This window comes from Macrotis lagotis, chromosome X (assembly GCF_037893015.1).
Source record: "Macrotis lagotis isolate mMagLag1 chromosome X, bilby.v1.9.chrom.fasta, whole genome shotgun sequence".
Classification (NCBI taxonomy): domain Eukaryota; kingdom Metazoa; phylum Chordata; class Mammalia; order Peramelemorphia; family Peramelidae; genus Macrotis; species Macrotis lagotis.
In genome coordinates this window covers 110,664,555-110,684,182 of record NC_133666.1, presented here as the reverse complement: position 1 = coordinate 110,684,182, position 19,628 = coordinate 110,664,555, and the positions used below count along the sequence as shown (strand labels likewise).

Here is a 19,628-nt window from a genome sequence, read left to right as displayed (position 1 = left end):
ACACCACAAGCTAGAGTGGACTCAAAATAAGACTTAGTTGTTTTGGGTGGATCCAGAACCTAGGGGAACTTAAAATTCTGTGACATCTCTAGTATTCCTGAATAGTTCTTGGGATCAGGGTAACTTTCTGAATTCAAACAATTTCTATTCATATAAATTTAGGTTCAAGCAATAGTAATAAATAATAAGTGATAATTCACAATCATATGGTCACACAGATCCAGGTTTCTGGACTCCAACTCTAACTCCATACCACTGACACACATTGCCTCTTATTTTAAATAGTGTAGGGGAAACTAGTCATACAAAGGAAAGCTTTAGGAAAGGCTATATAACAAGTGCTTATCAGTACTTAATAAATCCTTCTGCCATCCTGTCTTCTTTTCTCATTTTCTCTTTCTTTCTAGCTATCCATCTTTCTATCTCTAATCTGTATTGTAACATCGATTTATTTTACATGGCTTGGATTCTTGACAGATTATGCTAGATATTTCCTGTCTTTTAGGTGGTACACCATATTGTGGGATGACATGTGCAGAACTTTATGAGAAGCTCCCACAAGGCTACAGATTGGAAAAACCCCTCAACTGTGATGATGAGGTGTAAGTCAGCTGATTTGTCTAACATTGCCTAATGTTCCAGGGCTAGTGGGTACTATGTTGCTAAGTGATAAAACTCATTATCCAAAGGCTAACTGGGTCCAAAACCAAAGGGTTTACAAAGAAATGAAATCTGTGCTTATTCACATCAATAAAATAATTCTCTATAAAGAATGGAAACAGAAGATATTATCCTAGACATTTAAGGAGGGTCATGAGGATTACTTAGTGTGAAAATTAGAATAGGAAAATTGCATTTTTTTTCCTCTTTAGGCAAACTTCTTTTCCCATGGAAATCTTATCTTATAGATTGACTAGTCCTAATTTAATTTCCAACCATCACAACCTTAATTTTTCCCCTTTGTAAAAAGTAACATCTCCATTGCCATTCTTGTTTGTAGGTAGCTATATTTATAAAATAATTGATTGAGGGTAAGTCATTCAAATATCAATGACACATTGGATCATTGTTTCTATTACCATTGAGAAATAGGAGTGGATTGTGCAGATTCAATTTAGAAGAGAGACTTGGAAGAATGGGACATAGATTAAATAAAATTGGGGAGGCTAAGAAAGCTATAGAAATGGAGAAAGGAAGGCTTAAGAAAAACTTCCAACTACTCTATAATTAGCTACCTCAATTGAGAGTTCACAGACATAGTTTCCTTGCTTTTGATTTAACTTCCAGGTATGTACAGAATTTATTGTTCTTAATATTTTACATTTTCATGTTCAAAGGTATGACCTAATGAGACAGTGCTGGCGTGAGAAACCTTATGAAAGGCCATCATTTGCTCAGATACTTGTGTCCTTAAACAGGATGTTAGAAGAACGAAAGGTAAGGATCTAAGCACTTCTGAGTTTTGTACTCTTGGTGTTCTTAATAGGCAGCCCAAATTTTTCTGAATAGACAATTTTCATATGGTTTAATTTAAATAAATTTATCAGTTATTTTCTGATTATTTTTCATGTGCCTAGCTGAGTGGCAGGCTCCTTACGGAGCATAAAAATAAAGGATATCACATGGTGTCCTTCCTGAAGAAGATTACAACTTTGTGAGAGAGTTGATCAAATATGATAATTTATGACCTGGCAAACTTTAAAATAGTATATAAGCTTTCAGATTATTGCTATTATAGTAATTCATTTATGTGAAAGAAGTAATGCGCAAACAAGATATACAACTGAGTATATAATCAATTCTTTGTGTCCAACTCTACATGATCTTATTTTGGAGTTTTCTTGGCAAAAGTATGGGGTAGTTTGCCATTTTTTCTCTAACTCATTTTACAGTTGAGGAAATATAAGCAAACTGAGAACATTAATTTTGATGGACGGGGGAGGGGAAGAAGGGATTAACAAGAAAGATTGGCTTGAAGGTAATCAGAAGAAGCGAAAGAAGCATAAATCCATACGTGTGTTATTCTTTTTTTAAAATTTAATGTTTATTCTCATTTTGTACAAATAATGTTTTTTACATTAATAAAATATTCTTGTTTAAGAGTAAACAAAATACCCCCTCCCCCCAAAAAATATAGACTTACTTGAGCGATAAAGTAAAGGGGAGAGAAAAAAATTAAAATTAAAAAAATAATAGCAATAATTATAGGTATGGCCAGGTGACGCAGTGGATGGAGCACCAGCCCTGGAGCCAGGAGCACCTGAGCCCATATCCGACCCCGTACACCCAACAATCACCCAGCTTTGTGACATGCAAGCCAGCCCAACCCCGCTGCTCTGCAAAAAAACAAAAAAAAAGGGGGGGAAAATACACCAAATAAAATAAAATAGTAATGATAGTAGGGGTGGCTGGGTGGTGGACAGAGCACTAGCCCTTGAGCCAGGAGCACCTAGATCCAAATCCAGCCTCAGACACCCAACAATTACCCTGCTATGCAGCCCCAGGCAGGCCACCCAGCCTCATTTGCCCTATACCACCCCCCCAAATTAATAATAATAAAGAATGTGCTTCAGTCTTTGTTCCAACACCAACAACTCTGTCATGGGTGGATCACATTCTTTATGATAAGTCCATCACAAAAGTTACTTCCATGTTTTTCCACCATTGCCATTGCTGATTGCAACTCCCTCCTTTCTTATTTCTCCACTACCATGTACTATATTTTCTCTCTCCTTTCACTCTGACTCTGCTGTAGGGTAGCTGAGTGGTGCAGCAGACAGATCCCTGGACCTGGGGACAAAAGGCTCCAAGCCCCCATAGCACCTCTTAGGCCCAGCATCCACCCGGCCCTATGGTTCCAGACAGGCCATCCAATCCCAGCCCCTTGCAAAAAGTAAAAAAGAAAATGTGTTATATCTGACCACTCTCCATGGTCCATCTTCTCCTCCTTCATTCACATCCCCACCCCTTCCCCCTGTTACCCCCCCCCTCCTTCTTACTCCAGATCTCTATACCCACTTGAGAATATATGCTGTTTCCTCTCCTAGCCACCTCTGATGAGAGGGAAGATTCCCTCATTCCCCCTTGCCTTCCCCCCTTCCATATCATTGCAATAGCTCATTGGAATAAAGAAAAATCTTATTACATGAAATATCTTGGCCTATTCCTCTCCTTTTCTTTCTCCTATTACATTTCCCTTTTTCCTATTGACTCCATTTGTACACCATAGTTTATCTTCAAATTCAGCTTTCTCCTGTGCTTCATCTATAGAATCTCCTTCTACCTGCTCTGTTAATTGAGAAGGTTCATATGAATATTATCAGTGTCATTTTTCTATACAGGAATGCATGCAGTTCATCATCATGAAGTCCCTCATATTTTCCCCTTCTCCTCTAATCTCTATGCTTCACCTGAGTCCTGTATTTGAAGATCAAACCTCCTGTTCAGCTCTGTCCATTCCAACAGGAACATTTGAAATTCCCCTGGTTCATTGAAAGTCCATCTTTTTCCCTGGAAGAGTACATTCAGTATTGCTGGGTAGTTGATTCTCAGTTGCATTCTAAGCTCTTTTGCCTTCTAGTATATTATATTCCAAGCCCTACTAGCTTCCAGTGTAGTTGCTGCTAAGTCCTGTGAGATCCTGATTGCAGCTCCACTGTATTTGAATTGTGTCCTTCTGGCTACTTGTAATATTTCCTCTTTGACTTGGGAGTTCTGGAACTTGGCTATAATATTCCTGTGGGTTGGTGTTTTGGGATCTCTTTCTCGGGGGGATTGGTGGATTCTCTCCATTTCTATTTTGCCCTCTGCTTCTAGGATATCAGGGCAATTTTCCTGTAGTAATTCTTTGAAAATGATATCAAGGCTCTTTTCCTGATCATGATTTTCAGGTATTCCAATAATTTTTAAATTATCCTTTCTAAATCTGTTTTACATATCATTTGTTTTTTCAGTGAGATGTTTCACATTTTCTTCTAATTTTTCATTCTTTGGGTTTTGAAGTATTGAGTCCTGATTTCTCATAAATTCAGCATTCTCCCTGAGTTCTATTCTTTGTCTGAAGGATTTGTTTTCCTCAGAGAGTTTTCTTATCTCTTTTTCCATCTGGCCAATTTTGCTTTTTAAAGCATTCTTCTCCTCAATAACTTTTTGAACTGTTTTGTCCATTTGCTGGTTTTTAGCATGCTATTTTCTTCAGCATTCTTTTGGATCTCCTTGACTAAGCTGCTGACTTCATTTTCATGTTTTTCCTGCATCTCTCTCATTTCTTTTCCCAGTTTTTCTTCCAAGTCCCTCATTTGATTTTCAGTCCTTTTTGAGCTCTGTCATAACCTGAGCCCAAGTTCTGTTTTTCTTGGAGTCTTTAGATGCAGGAGCTTGTGCTTCCTCATCTTCAGACCGAGTGTTTTGATCTTTCTTGGGCTCACAGGCAAAATATTTCTCAATGGTGTTCTGCTTGTTTCTCTGCTTGCTCATTTTCCCAGCCTAAGCCTATTTTGTAGGTGCTTCTTGAGCTTTTGGGACACTCCCACAAGGATCTCAGTGTGTGAGGCCCTATCCTTCCTCCTGGTCTGTGAATGACCCTAAGTGCCCCCCCTGCCACAGGGCTGAGGTTTGGGGGGGCCCTGCTGTTCTGTGGGGGGGGGGGGGGCTAGACTGCGATCAGGATCTGAATGTGGTCAGAACCTCTGAGCCCTGTTCCAGGGGCATTGGACAGAGCTCAGCAGTCTCTCTTCACTCCCCTCCCTCAGCTCAATGGGCTCATGCCCTGGGGGCTCCTGCTTCCTGGCTCTGCCTGTTTCTGTTTCCTGGATCTAGACTGCCTTGGCCATGCTGTTACCTGTGTGGCCTGAGGGCTGGGCTTCATGTACTCACTCTGGCAGATGTTCTCCCCCCCTTCCCCCAAGTTGTGCCTGGTGCTCCCTGGGGCCTAGGTCAGGAAACTCCCCCACTGCTGTGAACCGTGGCTCCCAGTGCCCTGGAGCTGCCTTCAGGAGGCTGAAGTTCTTTCACTCTGCTGGGCCACCCTCTGGTAGGCCGCCCCTCCAACCCCGGGAAGCAGAGCCTTTCTGCTCTTTTCCAGATTACCTTTAGTAGGAGAAGCCTCACTGGGTCCCTCTGTGGGTTCCGTCTCTCAAAAATTTAGTTAGAGTCCTTAGTTTGTAAGTTTTATGAAACTATCCTCTCTTGTCGCCATCTTGGCTCTGCCCCCCAAGTGTGATATTCTTGAAGTCATAGAGACCTGAATCCAAATCCTGCCTTGGATACTTCTCAGCTATGGGTTTATCCATTCTGTAACTCAGCTTCTCATCTTTAAAAAGGGGGAAAGGAGATGAGTTTCTAAGGAGACAGTCAAGTTAAAAAGATAGTTACAAACTGGGAAACGTGATGAGTAATAAAGTTAAGCAAAAAGAGATGGTTGAGACAAAATATAAAGAAGATAGGTTAAAAATGAAAAAAGGGAAAGAACGGAAAACAAATCAGCATAGATCCAGTCATATGGAGTTAGAGCATGTGGATCCTACTTATAAAAAGGAAAGGGAGAAGAAACTAGAACAGCCTGGCCAGGAATCAAATGGGAAGAGAGTTAGTGAATAAGGAAGAGATGATATCTTAAGTATAGATGAAGCAAGGGTCACATTTAGGGAGTGGCTTAACATCTGGGGTAAGTGTGATTTTCTACTGCCCATGCCACAGGGGCAGTCCCCAATGCCTGATGCAGCATTTCTTAGTATTATGCATAATTGGTTCTTGTCACCTATCACTAAGTTTGGTGTCCATTGGCACCAGTACAGTACAGAAAAAGCTACAAGATCTCAGAAAGATCACAACATTTCTCTGTCCCCAGAACTCCCCTGCTACAAGAATCACAACTCCTTTTGCTTCAATTTTCCACACATTTAAATGCATTGGAGAAGGAAATAGAAAACAATTTTAGTATCTTTGACAAGAAAACCCCAAATGGCATAAGGAAGAATTGAACACATCTGAAATCACTCAACAACAGCAAGCACATATGAAATTGAGACACCAAAACCAGCACTCCAAATCTACTTGTTCCTTCTACCATAATACAATAATAATAATATATATCTAGAAGTAAAGTAATTACAGCAGTAGTAATAAAAATGAAGGGACAAATTTAGAGACTTTGGAAAGATGAATCAGCAAGATTTAGTGTTGACCAGATTGGGAAATACAGCTATAAAGGAAAGAAATCACTCAGGATATATTTTAATACTGAAAAAAATTTATTGAATAAATTGGATTTTGTGCAACACTGCTCTAACCACATCACCTTCTTTAAGTAAGATTCCTAAAACACAGCTTTCCTCATGTTTTTTCCTCAGTTGTGAGAGATAAGGTCTAAAGTCCTTTGACTGGCTTTCAAATTCTTCCAGATTATGAATCACACCTTACTGATAGGATTTCATTTCTCAGTTTTCCCCAGCTTACAGTCTTTACATTAATCAGACAGTTACTTCATTTTCCTCTTCCTCATTCAGACTTACTGATGCTATTTCTCCATTTGAATCATCCTTCCTTTATTCTACCCATTCAAATTCAATTGTTGGCTGAGACTCCATTTCCTCCCTAAAACTTTCTACAAATATTCATGTTTACACTAATTTCTCCCTTCTCTGAATTGCTCTAGCATTTATAGTCTAAATCATAGTTTATTTATACATTACATGGGAGTATTTCGCCTTGATTGTTTCATTCATAGATCTCATATTAACCAAATTATAAATCTCAGAAGGCCTGGGAATAGGCATTCCACTAATTTTCTCTCTCTCACACTTTGTATCTAATACAGTACTAAAAACACTAATAAAGGCCCAACAAATATATTTGAAAAGAAGTTGTACTTTCCCAAATATAACTTGCTTAAAACTTGAGTGGAGTATATAGTCATGCTTTGTATACAATTGAATATTGTTATCATATTGTGGATAAGTAGTAATTGTAATTGATATTGTAATATAACTAGAGATTAGTACATATTATATTGATATTTTAAAATATATATTTGAAAGGGGAAATATACACTGTAACATTTACCTAAGAAAATTTTTTTTCCTTTCAAAGAGATCCCATTTTAAGATTGAAGGCTATTTGGGAGTATCTTCTGTTTGGATGAAATTATATCTGTTGACTGATTCATATATAATTTGGAATAAAATTAACCTGTTCAATAAAAGTCTAGTGATCTCAAAGAAAAAGTCACTATGGTAATAGTCAAGTCAAGAAGACTTTACTAAATGCCTACTATGGCTCAGGCACCATACTAAGTACTAAGGAAATAAAGAAAGATCACAACCCCCTCCCCAACAATGAAATAAACCAAAACAAAAAACCCGAGTCCTTATTCTCAAAAAGCTCTAGCCTAATGAGGACATAACTGTAAACAACAATGTACATTACACATGCATAAGTGTATGTGTATTTGTATATGTACAAATATATATATATATATATATATATATATATATATATATAATCACAAGTCCCTAACTTAATGAGGAAAGGAATTCAGATTCAGACAGCTAGCAATGCTGTATGTATTTTTTATTATACTTATCTTTAGGATGTAAGTTCATTGTAAGTAGAGATTGAATCATTCATTCTCTGTACTTGTACCCTTACTGCCTTGAAATATAAACTTTCTCAACCTGACTAGAGCAGTAATACTCATCTATAAGGAGAAGCAAATAGAATCTTAAGGTACTGCTATTTTACTTTAGCAACTATTTTCTAATAAAAGAATACAGTTACAAATATAACCTAACAATCTAAACTGTTCTTATTCTTCCAGACCTATGTGAATACCACTCTTTATGAGAAGTTTACCTATGCAGGCATAGACTGCTCTGCTGAAGAGGCTGCCTAGAAGAGACAACTTAATTGACCACTGTTCAGAAAAGTCAGCTTCTTTAGCATTCAATGTGATGTAGAAATGTGTATATCTTCTGTATGTATGAAACACTTTCATTACAGATGCCTATTTGTATATCTTACAGTAGGTGCTGACTATAGGACTGTATATACTATTTTGAGTAAGAGTGTGTTAAAACCCAAAATTCTCGTTATACATTTGCATATACGATAATATATTTTTATAGAAAGGGGGCCCCTACTGGGAAGGTCCATGGAAACACATTTGTTGTCATGCATTTTTATTGCTGTTTTTTTATGTTTTTGTTTTCTCTAAAATAATATTGACAACAAAACAAGTATTTTATAGCAATGGATAAAATTTTTTGCTATAAATTTTTAATACAATGATAAACTAGATAAGAGAAATCTGATATTTTAATTCTTAAAGACAGAAAGCTTCAGTCAATGCAGAAATCATTAATTGATTATTCATATGGTTTGAGAGTTCTTTTACAAAGGGAAAAATGATCTTATGATTTAGATATATAGATATAACATCATTCATGTTCATATTTAGTAATGTGTCTTTGGTGAATACAAGATCTATTCAGAAAAGCAGCTTTCAAAAGCTTACTCAAACTTATTTTGCATGTGGAGTGACTGGCCCAAAGTATTACTGACAAATTCTAAAAAATATTTTGCATTCCTCAATTCATGAAGTTAACTTTATTCTTAGGGAAATTGATGCACTTAAGAAGTGCTTAGCTTTAAGAAATAGAAAACCTACAGCTATTTTAGAGTGTCGCATTGTATTTATCATGCAGAATGAAGTTCCATAAATGTACTACAAATTGTCAAACTAAGTTTTGATACAATTGTAAGTTTTTCCTTTTTGTATTATGTGCTCATATAGCACTGAATGAGGTAATTTAAAAGGGGAATAAATGTTTTGTCTATCTTCTTTCTCTTTGAGTAAAAGCTTAAGTGTTGTATTATTATGTGTCCTATTTATTGATCCTTAGTAGCAAATATCCTGTTATTGAGATCATCTTAACATGAGGCTGGTTAATTGTTTGAACTAAGGAGTTCTGAGAAACAGTAAGACTAAAGATGACAAGATAGCTAGGTAGGGCAGGGGGAGCCTCCAAATTGCTGGAGAATATTAAGTTTCCTAATAAAGAGTGAACTGGTTCAGTTTTGAAACAGAGCAGGTCAAAGCTTTCCTGGTGATCCATATCGGTATTGGGTCTAATAGTGGCTGCTGTCTACCTTTTAAAATCCTTATGATACAGAGGCTAAAATCCTTTCCCATTACCATGGTTCTTCACATTTTTATTACGCTCCATCTCAGCTCTGCATGAGATTAGAACCGTGTTCTCCTTAAATAGAATATCAGAATATCTGGACCATAAAACAAAAAATTAATTTACTCTTCTCAAGAAGAAACCTCTTACTTTTCTTATCTATAAAATGAGGGCATTAGCCTCAAATGCTTTTTTTTGGGGGGGGTTGCAAGGCAATGGGTTTTGAGTGGCTTGCCCAAGGCCACACAGCTAGGTAATCATTAAGTGTCTGAGGTCACATTTGAACTCAGGTACTCCTGCCTCCAGGGCCAGTGCTCTATCCACTGCGCCACCTAGCTGCCTCCTTAAGGTCTTTCTCAAGAACTCTGGCAATGATTATACAGCGTGGGAGACACTGGAACAAGAAGCCCCAATGTGGTGTGTGTCCTTATCAGATAGAGTGCTTTATTCTATGATCAAGGCATAATTGAAACAGCTCAAAGGGCACAAGAGATGCCTAATTTTAAAGAACCCACCCCAGGTGTTCACATGGATTGTTTGTGCCTCACCTGTGCCATAGAGCCACCCCTTTTATAAATTATTCTTTTTAAGTTTTTTGTTTTAAGGGATGGCTCTTTGGAAGAGAGAAAGGAAGAGGAATAGGGGAAAATGTAGGCAATCTAGAAAAGATATCAAGAAATATCTATCTTAAAAACCAATTCACTGTGGAGGGGGAAGCAAGAGTAGGGGAAAAATTATAAAACTCAAAATAAATAAAATCTTTCTTGAATGAAAGAAAAAAACCCCAATTCAGTTGGGTTTAAAAATATTATATATAGCCCTATTAAGACAAAAAATTAAACAAATATTGCTTATCTATTTTCATTTAAAGGCTAAACCATGATTAAATATAAAAAATATCTAAATTTAAGAATGCTATTAAACTCGTTTCAAAGAATACTGATCTAAAAGTATCTTAGGTAGCAGGTTAAGATTTCCCCATGACTAATATTTTTTCAAAATGGAACATTGTCTCATTTCTTATACCTGTACTAAAGAATTAATATCTATATCCAACAACATATTTCTTCTGTTCTGAAGTAGCTTGATAATTACTCTGATCTGTATTTCTTGTACCTGAAGAATTCTTGTATGATTAGCACATGGCAGAAGAAAATTGGTTTCAGGAGAATGATGTTTTCTTTGGTGGCATCAAAATTAGACAACTTAAATATTTACTAAGTTCTTTCTATGTAAAAGCCACTATGTGGTAACTGCTGAATAAGGAATAAAGAGTAACAGATTATGGCCCTTACTCTCAAATTGCTTACAATCTAGTTGGAATATGAGAAATATTTTAAAACTAAAATGTAACTATAAAAGTTAAGTATATTTGTTGTAAGGAAAAAAAACACTTTGTATACCTTAAGTGGGAAGTGTAGTTGATAACTGTTGTCATCATCATCATCATTGTTATTAATTGAGGGTTTAGAAGAAAAATAATTTCAAACTAAGAAGTTGGGGAAGAAATGAGGACATAAAAAGTCTTCACAGAATTTTGCTTTGGGGTTATGTAGGAAAATGACTTCACCTAAAGAAAAAGAAAGAATTGTGAAAAAGAATTGGAGGGTTTTGGAATTATAAAGAAGGCCAAGGATAAAATATAGGAGAAAGGAAAAGGAGACCAAGAGAAAAGAATTGTTTGATTTACCCACTAATTTTATGAATGACCTCAGACAATATCTTGAAATTGTTCATTTTCCAGTTATTTCTGCCTCTTCATGACTCCATTTTGAGGTTTTCTTGGCAAAAATACTGGAGTAGTTTGCCATTTCCTTTTCTAGCTCATTTTTGTAGATGGAGAAACTTATCAAGGGTCACACACCTAGTAAGTGTCTGAGGTCAGATTCAAATTCATAAAGTCTTCTTGATTCCAAGGCCAGCGTTAAACCACTGTACTACCTAGCTGTCTCTGTGTAGGTATAGTAATGTCTAGATAAATACATGTGTGTCTATATACATTCATGCAGAACAATACATAGGTGTGTGTATGATTGTATTTAGACATTGTCAACATAGGAATTTATTTTGCTTGACTATACATATTTGAAACAGGTTTTGATTTCCATTTCTTTCTCCATAGATATAGAGGGAAACATGGAAGACAAATCTGAATGCAAATTAAAATAAAAATGAATTTTAAAAATAATAATATTAATTTTAAAATAATTGCTATGGAGAAAAGAAGACTATACCACAGGAAAGTCATTTGATAGAATTGAGGATGATTAGCCTTAAGAAAAAGTGGAAACACTCTAACAGTTTAAAGACAGGGAGGGCAACATTGGACTCATTTTGCTTGGTCCCCAAGTTAAGAACTAAGAAAAATGAGGGATAAATTTAAATGCTAAGAAGAATTTTTTTTGCAAGGCAAACAGGGTTAAGTGGCTTGCCCAAGGCCACACAGCTAGGTAATTATTAAGTGTCTGAGGTCAGATTTGAACCCAGGTACTCCTGACTCCAGGGCTGGGGCTTTATCCACTGTGCCACCTAGCTGCCCCTAAGAAGAAATTTTTTAACATTTACTTGTTCCCTCCCTGGAATAGGCTGCCTTGGGTAGTCTCCCCTTTATTGTAGGTCTCACAGTTAAAAGCTAGATTATTGATGTGGAATATGATAGAGCAACAGTATCCTAACTTTTTGTTCTCAGTTCTCAGTTCTCAGTTTTTTTTTAAGAGTTTTTGTTTTTGTGGGTTATACCTTTAAATCACATATTAGAAACTAAGGCATCTAAATGGTATTATGAAAATAATTTGACCTCACTGACCCCCAAGAAAGAAGTCCCTGAACTACATTTTGAGAAATTCTAAAGAGTGGAGATTCACATCCATATAGGAATGACCTGCCTCTAAGGTCCCTGACTACTTTGAAATTCTAGTAATTCAATTAAACATCTATATGAATAAGGTAACATGTTATATGTTGGAGCTATAAGACAAACACAAATAATCCCTGCCCCCACAAGAACCTTACTCTACTAAGAAAATGCAGCATCCAAATTGTACTCATTTTAGAAAATTGTTAGAGGGCATAATGGATAGAGTTGTTCAGTAAAACCTCTAGTTCAAATCATACTTCTGAAACTAGTTGTGTGAATTTGAAATTTTTTTCTCTTCATCTAATTCTCTCAGATTCCTTCTTTAAATAATAATAATAATAATAATTAATAATAATAATAATAATAATGTTTACCTCCTGAGGTCATTATAAGGATTAAAAAAGATAAAAACTTTTGAAGCAATTTACAAACTTTGGCACACTAAATAAATGCTAGCTAGAACCATTTCAACAGGTAAAGTGAAATGCTTCAAGGAACATGAAAAAAAAACAATATTTAGAATAGGGAATATTATAAAAGGATATGTGAAAGCAAGTTGTGTGATTAATTTGAAAAAGGTAAGTTAAAGACAACATTTAATCTGACCAATAATAGTTAGTAATAACAACAATTATAGTTTGTCAGTCTTTAAGTTTTCCAAATATTTTTCCATGGGGTCTAAGATTAAGGGGTTTTGAGCAAGGGAATGTCATGATCAGAGCTGCTTTCCAGGAAGATTGATCTGAAAGTGGTATATAGGATAATAACAAGAACAACAACATCTATATAATACTTTTAAGGTTTACAAAGTCCTTTATATATACTATTTTTATTTTGTCCTCACAACAACCATCCTGGGAAGTAGGGACAACTTTTAATCTCTTTTTTCCCAGTTGAGGAAACTGAGATAAAGTTTCAGTGACTTTCCCAGAGTCACACAGCTAAGGAAATGTCTAAGGTCAAATTCAAATTCAAATTCAGGTCTTCTTTGAGTGGAATATTACCAATAAAAAACCTCTTAGGGTTAATATGCCTGGTGAAGTACTCTCATGGTTAAGAAATAGTAAGAAAAACTAAACCATTATTCTTAGAAGAAAGACCTTGCATTCCAAATGAGATCTGTAAAGCCACCTGTTTTCTCAATAGACTATTTCTACTAACTGGGAGGATAGCAGATTGTTTCTAGACCTTGTGTTCCAAGACAAGTTACATGACTTCAATAAGATAGTAATAATCCTGAAGGTTATTCTCACCATCTGGATGGTGAGGTAATATTTTCTGAAAAGATTTCATTTTTTTTCTTTGTTGCTGGGGTAGATTTTTTGTGAGTAGTATGTAACTCTGAAGACTAACCAATGAGTTGACAGAGAAAGAGAGAGAGAGAGAGAGAGAGAGAGAGGATAGGGAGGAGGAGGAGGGGATCGAGTTAGGTAATTTTGCTTGAGTGTCTGAGTGTCTATTCGGGGCAGCTTCCTTGATCTTCACTACCTTTGTGAGATTTGGAGTGTGCCCTTCTCTCGAGAAAGGCAAATAAAAAACTTTCTTTTGGTCAGGACCAGTCCCCTGAAGATTTTGTGTAGTATATTTTTATCACACATGTCCTGATTCAAAAACTAGTACCATCTAAATGCTCAAGGGCCAGCACAAGTAAAAGGCTAACATAATGGTGCAAGGAAAGGGGAATGAGGCCCAAAATAAAGTCAGAGCTGTAAGTAGGAATTAATAAAAGATCAGATGTTATGAATATTAGAGGTAAATTTCAGGAAAGAAAGGACAAAGTAAAAGGTGAAGGAAGAAAGGACACATATACATTTATTAAGCATCTACTATGTGCTAAGCTCCTTACAAATATTATATCCTTTGCTCCTTACAACAATCCTGGGAGATATACAATTGCCCCCAAAACCCAGGCAGAAGTTTAGTGACTTATCCAAGATCCCAAAAGTTTTCTAAGGTCAAATTTAAACTCAGGTCTTCCTGACTCAAGCCCAGACTCTAACCAATGCCCAAACTGTCTCCAAGATACCTGATTTGACAAATTCAGTTTCTTTGTACTCAATGAAGAGATAAAACTCTGCACACTGAAATACAATGCTATACACTTGATTTTTTTTTAAATTGGCAAATATTTAAGATATTTGGTTCAAAGAACATTAGATTTGTAATGAATTGGGTACTGTGTTCAGCTGCCATTTCTGACACTTGATAGCTATATGATCTGAATAAGACAGTTATTTAAATACTCAGCTTAAATTTCTTAATCTGAAAAAAGGAGAAAGTAAGAATGATATAGTACATTGTGAGTCAAGAAAATAGTCATGTACTAGCTATGTAATCATGAGCAAAACAGAACTTAAAAGTATTCCTGTATCAGATAGGCTAAAGGTTTAATAAAGCGTTTTAAGAAGTATGAAATAACAACTTTGTACAAAAAAACCAAAGGAAAACAAAAAACCCTGAAGTATGTAAGTATGTATCTCAGAAAGTTCTTAAGAATAGAGTATGTAAAGTACTATATAAATGTCAGTCATTCCCATTAGTATGACAGATGTGTATATATATATATATATATATATACGTATATATATATATATATATATATATATATATATATATATATATATGTAAGAGTTGTCAAATTCTCAGCTTCCCACTCAAAAAAATCTGTGTAGCCTGAACAAGATTAAAATGAAATTGGAAAATGATGATCAAAATAAATAAAAGTATAATACAACATTTGTTACTATTGTTTGGTCATGTTTGACTCTTGAAGACTCCATTTGAGGTTTTATTGGCAAAGATATGAGAGTGATTTGTCGTCTACTTCTCCATCTCCAACTGAAGCAAACAGGATTAGGTGATTTGTCCAGGATAACACATGCAAGATTTGAACTCAGGAAGATGAATCTTCCTGACCTCAGGGCCAGCACTCTATCTACTATACCACCTCACTGCTCACAATGTGACATAAAGTTAATTTGTAGCTTTCTAAGGGAATGTGTAGCCCTCTTTCTATTTGAGTTTGACACCAATGTAATATAGATTAAACTTACCAAATAGAGAGCTGATATCAAAAAATAATTCATGAATAGCACTGAGGCTTTAAAATAGCCACTTACAGGAGTGGGTAAAATAAGGAATAAGAGGATATAAGAGAAAGATAAGATAACAGGGGTAGGGTAAAAAGAGAGGCTGAGAAGGAAAATAGTGATGGAAGGAAATTCACAATTAGTAATTGGAACTTTATCAAAAGTACAAAATTATGAGTCATTCCCCAATTGATAGTCAAAAGATAAGAACAGGAGATTTCCAATGAAGAAATCAAAATAATTTATAGTCATATAAAACAACTTTAAATCATTATTGCTTAGAGAAATGCAGATCTCAAGAACCTTGATAGATTACCTACCAGATTAGCTAAATAATAGAAAGGTCAACTGACAGATGAGAGGATGTAGAAAAATTAGGATGCTAATTCTTTGTTGGGGAATTGTAAAATGGTCCAATCATTTTGGAGAGCAATCTAGAATTATTATTAAACTACCTATACCCTTTGACCCAGTAATATTACCACTTGGTCTATTTCCAAAGATGATTAGGGGAAAAAGGAAAAGAACCTATATGTACTAAAATGTTCATAGCAATTCTATTGGATGCAGTAAAGAACTGAAAATTGCCTGACAATTGGGGAATGGGTGAACAAGTTGTGGTATATAATTGTGATGGAATACTACTGTGCTAAACAAAATAATGAGCTCTATGAATTTTAAAAAAAACACAGAAAAGCTTGCACAAAATAATGAAGAGAGAAATGAAGAGAACCAAGAAAACATTATCTACAGTAACAGCAATGTTGTTTTAAGAATGAATGAATAAGTTATTTTGTCTATTATAAATACCCAAATAAACTATAAAGGACATAAGAAGATAGATGAATCTAAAGAAATAACTGATAAATTGAAGTATGTATACAAAATTACATATATATATACATATGTATATATATATACACACACACACACACACACATATATATATATATATATATATATATATACACACACATATACACACATCTATTGTATTTAATGGTAACCACCTCTAAGGCAAGAGAGACAGAAAGGAAGAAAAAAATTGCATGGTATTTTTGTTGTATATTTAAAAGGAATAGCAAGTTGTGCATAATAGATTTGCACTTTCAGGTACAATCATCTTTTTTGTTGAACTATGTTATGGAAGGGCTTCTTTTATTCCATAAATTAAAATTAAAAAGAAGCAAAAAATTAAAATGAATTAAACAAGCAAATAAATATTGTACATTAGTGGTAGCAATATTATGTGAAGATCATCTGTGAATGAATAAATTATTCTCAGAAATACAGTGATCCAAGACAGTTTTGAAAGGACTTATGATGAAAAATGCTATTTATTCACCTTTAAAGAAAGAACTGATTGATTCTAAATGTAAGTTGAAATATACTTTTTAAAATTTTTCTTTTTTTTGGTCTGTATTTTCTTTCACTATGTAGAAATATTTTTTGCATGACTGCACATGTATAACACAAAATTGTGTGCCTTCTCAATGATGGGAGAATGGAAGGAGGAAGGATGATAATTTGGAACTGAAATTTTTTAAAAATCCAATGTTAAGTTTTGTTTTTTACATGTAATTGAAAAAATAACATTTTAAAACATGTATGGATGATTCTAAAAAATAAGAATAGGGAAGTTTGAAATAGGCATGGGTTTGGAGTTATGATAATATGAAATTTGCCAAGATCATCACTCCTTTTAGCCTGCTATCCCCTAAAACATAAAAAGAGGGAGGACAGGTCTCTTACTCCCCAGAATCTCACAGGGCTTACCCTCTAAGGGATACCTGTCACTGTCACAAAGTAATCTGGGTGATGCATGGGATGTGGAAAAATTTTCCCCTTGGTATCTTAGTAGCTACTCCTGTGAGTCCACCAGAGTAGTTTTGCAATAATTGCCCAGAGTAGCTAATGGAGAGAGGTGCAGAATGGGAAAATACTGGAAGATAAGGATAGGGGAGGTTATATTACATACAAATCCTTGAAGGGAAAGCTAAAATAGAAATCTCCCAAAGGACACAGATGATGTTAGGAAGTAACTTGGTTCTTTGCTTTAAGTTATGCTGCTTCAAAAAGAGCAATCTCTTTAGTGTGACAGTCTACAGGACTCAGAGAAGTAAGACAACCAACCAAACATTAACTTTCTAGGAACTCTTAGGTTGTGAGGAATAGTTTCATCAACCAACCTAAACAGTCTATATGCTCCTTCACTTTGTGGAAAAGGATAGATAGAAGAAGAGAATTTTAAAAAAATAAGAAGACATTGGAAGATAGAAAAACCTCAGAAGTGGCAGTAGAATTAAACCTCCAAAAAATAATGGTCTACTCCCTTTCTGCTCCTCCTTCCGCTCTCCTTGGCCTCAAAAGAAAAATGTTCCAATGTTCCAAAAACTTTTTCCAAAAGAAACTATACATCTGATTTACAAATGAGTTTATGCATATAATTCATATTGCTGCTATTCATGTTATTTTTTCTTTTAAAAGCCAATAATATCCTGAGAATATTTTCTATCTTTTCCTCTAAACAAAGAATTGTCAGGGAACATTATCCTTAATGAGGTGTCAGCCAGGCCTTCTTTGAAATAGCTCCTAATGGCTATTTGTTGCTGTGTACAGAGGAAGTAAGGAATTTCTATCATCATACCTCCTCTCCTCACTCATGCCAGCAAAATATCTCTGAATTCTTCCCAAAGCCTGTTTCACTTAATTTACACATTTACCACTCAAGTCATATTAGATATGGTGGCATGGCCCTCTACTTGATGATTTTCTTTTTTTTTAATAATTTTTTTTCTTTTTTAAACTTCAATAAGAAAAAAAGTCATGTGTCCAGCAAAACATGAAAGAATTCATAATTATATTGCATTTCAAGGAAGTCTATATAATAAATACTACATATTGTGTTCAAAATTGTCCATCTTTTTCTTTACTTCCTTATATATTTTCTTCTGTTCTCTGTTGTGCAGTTTTACTTTTTCCTTTTCCCTCTCCCTCCCTGGAAGCTGGAAGGCTACAATTAAGCATGAATACACATACACACAAAACACACATAAGTATACTCATATAAAACTCATATATAAACATACATGCCCATATATATATATTTATGTAAATATATACATACACATATATCCAGATATATATATATATATACACCTACATATTCACAAATATCTATATATTTGGTTTATATGTTTCTCTCATTTTTCCTGAAAGCAACAACTCCTCCAGACTCTTCTACATTAAATTCTATTTGATACCTTACCCTCCTATTCTTTGACCTATAGTCTTTCCAAGAATTCCTCCCTTACATATCCCCTTCCCCACTGATCTACACTCCCCTCTACATACCTCCTTAACCTGTTTCCTCACCTTTTAACTCAGTATCCTCCCTATGCCCTCCACTTATTTCTTTCTGAATTTTTATACCCTTTTATACCCTTCTTTGTCTCTCTCTCTCTCTCTCTCTCTCTCTGTATGAATATATATATATATATACATATATCTCTTAAAAACATGTAGTTAAATAATATAACAATAATAAGAATAGATTAGACATAAAGTTTATTTCTCTGGCTTACCATTAGGTAATGGAGACCATCTAAAATGATCTCCTCCAGGTGAGGAGGACATCAGATAATTTATATAGCAACAAGAGGAGGGGAAACAATATACATAACAGAGTAGATAAAAACTTAAACTTTTCTGGAGACCATTCTATTATTTGATCTCAAAGAACCATCCTTCTATAATGCCATTTTCTTTGAAAGAGGTAACATTTTTTTGAGTTTAAATACCAGGAGGGTAGGGTGAGTACTTGTTTTTGAGGTCTAAAGGTGTACCAAATTTTTTTCTTGATTTGAGGGCAGAATTAAAGAGGGCAATAGCTGAGAAACAAAACCTTTGGCCAGGAAATAATTATAGAAACTTATATTAATTATTATTCTTTGTTAAAATAAACAAATATATATTTGCCTCATTCCCAATGACAGATTTTCAGAACTACCAGCTCCCTTCCCCATGTAATCATTCTGTATCTGTTCTTCCTCTAACTCTATTTTTTTTCTATGCCATTTTACTTTTTAGAATACCATCCAATTCAGTTCCACTTAATCTTTCATTCAAACTACTCAGTTACTAATAACAATCTTGAACATATGTATTACACTTTCACATATAAATAGTAAACAATTTGTAATTACTCTTTGATGTTTACCTTGGATCTTGCTATTCAAATTTTCTATTGTATCCATTTCTTTTTGCAGCAAAATCCTGAAAGTCTGGTAATTCATTGAATGTCCATTTTTTCCCATTCAGGATTATGTTTAATTTTGCTAGGTATGATATTTTTGGTTGCAAACCCCAGTTCTTTTGCTCTTTGATATGTAGTGTTCTAAAACCTGTGGTCTTTTAATATAGCTAGGTCTTGTGGCACAATGAATAGAGCACTGACCTTGGAGTCATGAGATGAGAGTTTGAATCAAACCTCAGAAAACT

At 34.9% G+C, this 19,628-nt stretch overlaps 1 protein-coding gene across 2 annotated transcripts in view; it reads left to right on the top strand.

The window, feature by feature from the left end:
• The window catches only part of TEK (TEK receptor tyrosine kinase), a 136,152-nt gene extending 127,279 nt beyond the window's left edge, over positions 1-8,873 (top strand). For both annotated transcript variants that reach the window (XM_074206166.1, XM_074206165.1), the window contains 3 exons: positions 506-602; positions 1,338-1,437; positions 7,817-8,873. In XM_074206166.1, coding sequence (XP_074062267.1) covers positions 506-602; positions 1,338-1,437; positions 7,817-7,891 — 272 coding nt within the window. In that variant the 3' untranslated portion in view covers positions 7,892-8,873. The remainder of the gene's footprint in view (positions 1-505; positions 603-1,337; positions 1,438-7,816) is intronic.
• The last annotated feature ends 10,755 nt before the right edge of the window (positions 8,874-19,628 follow it).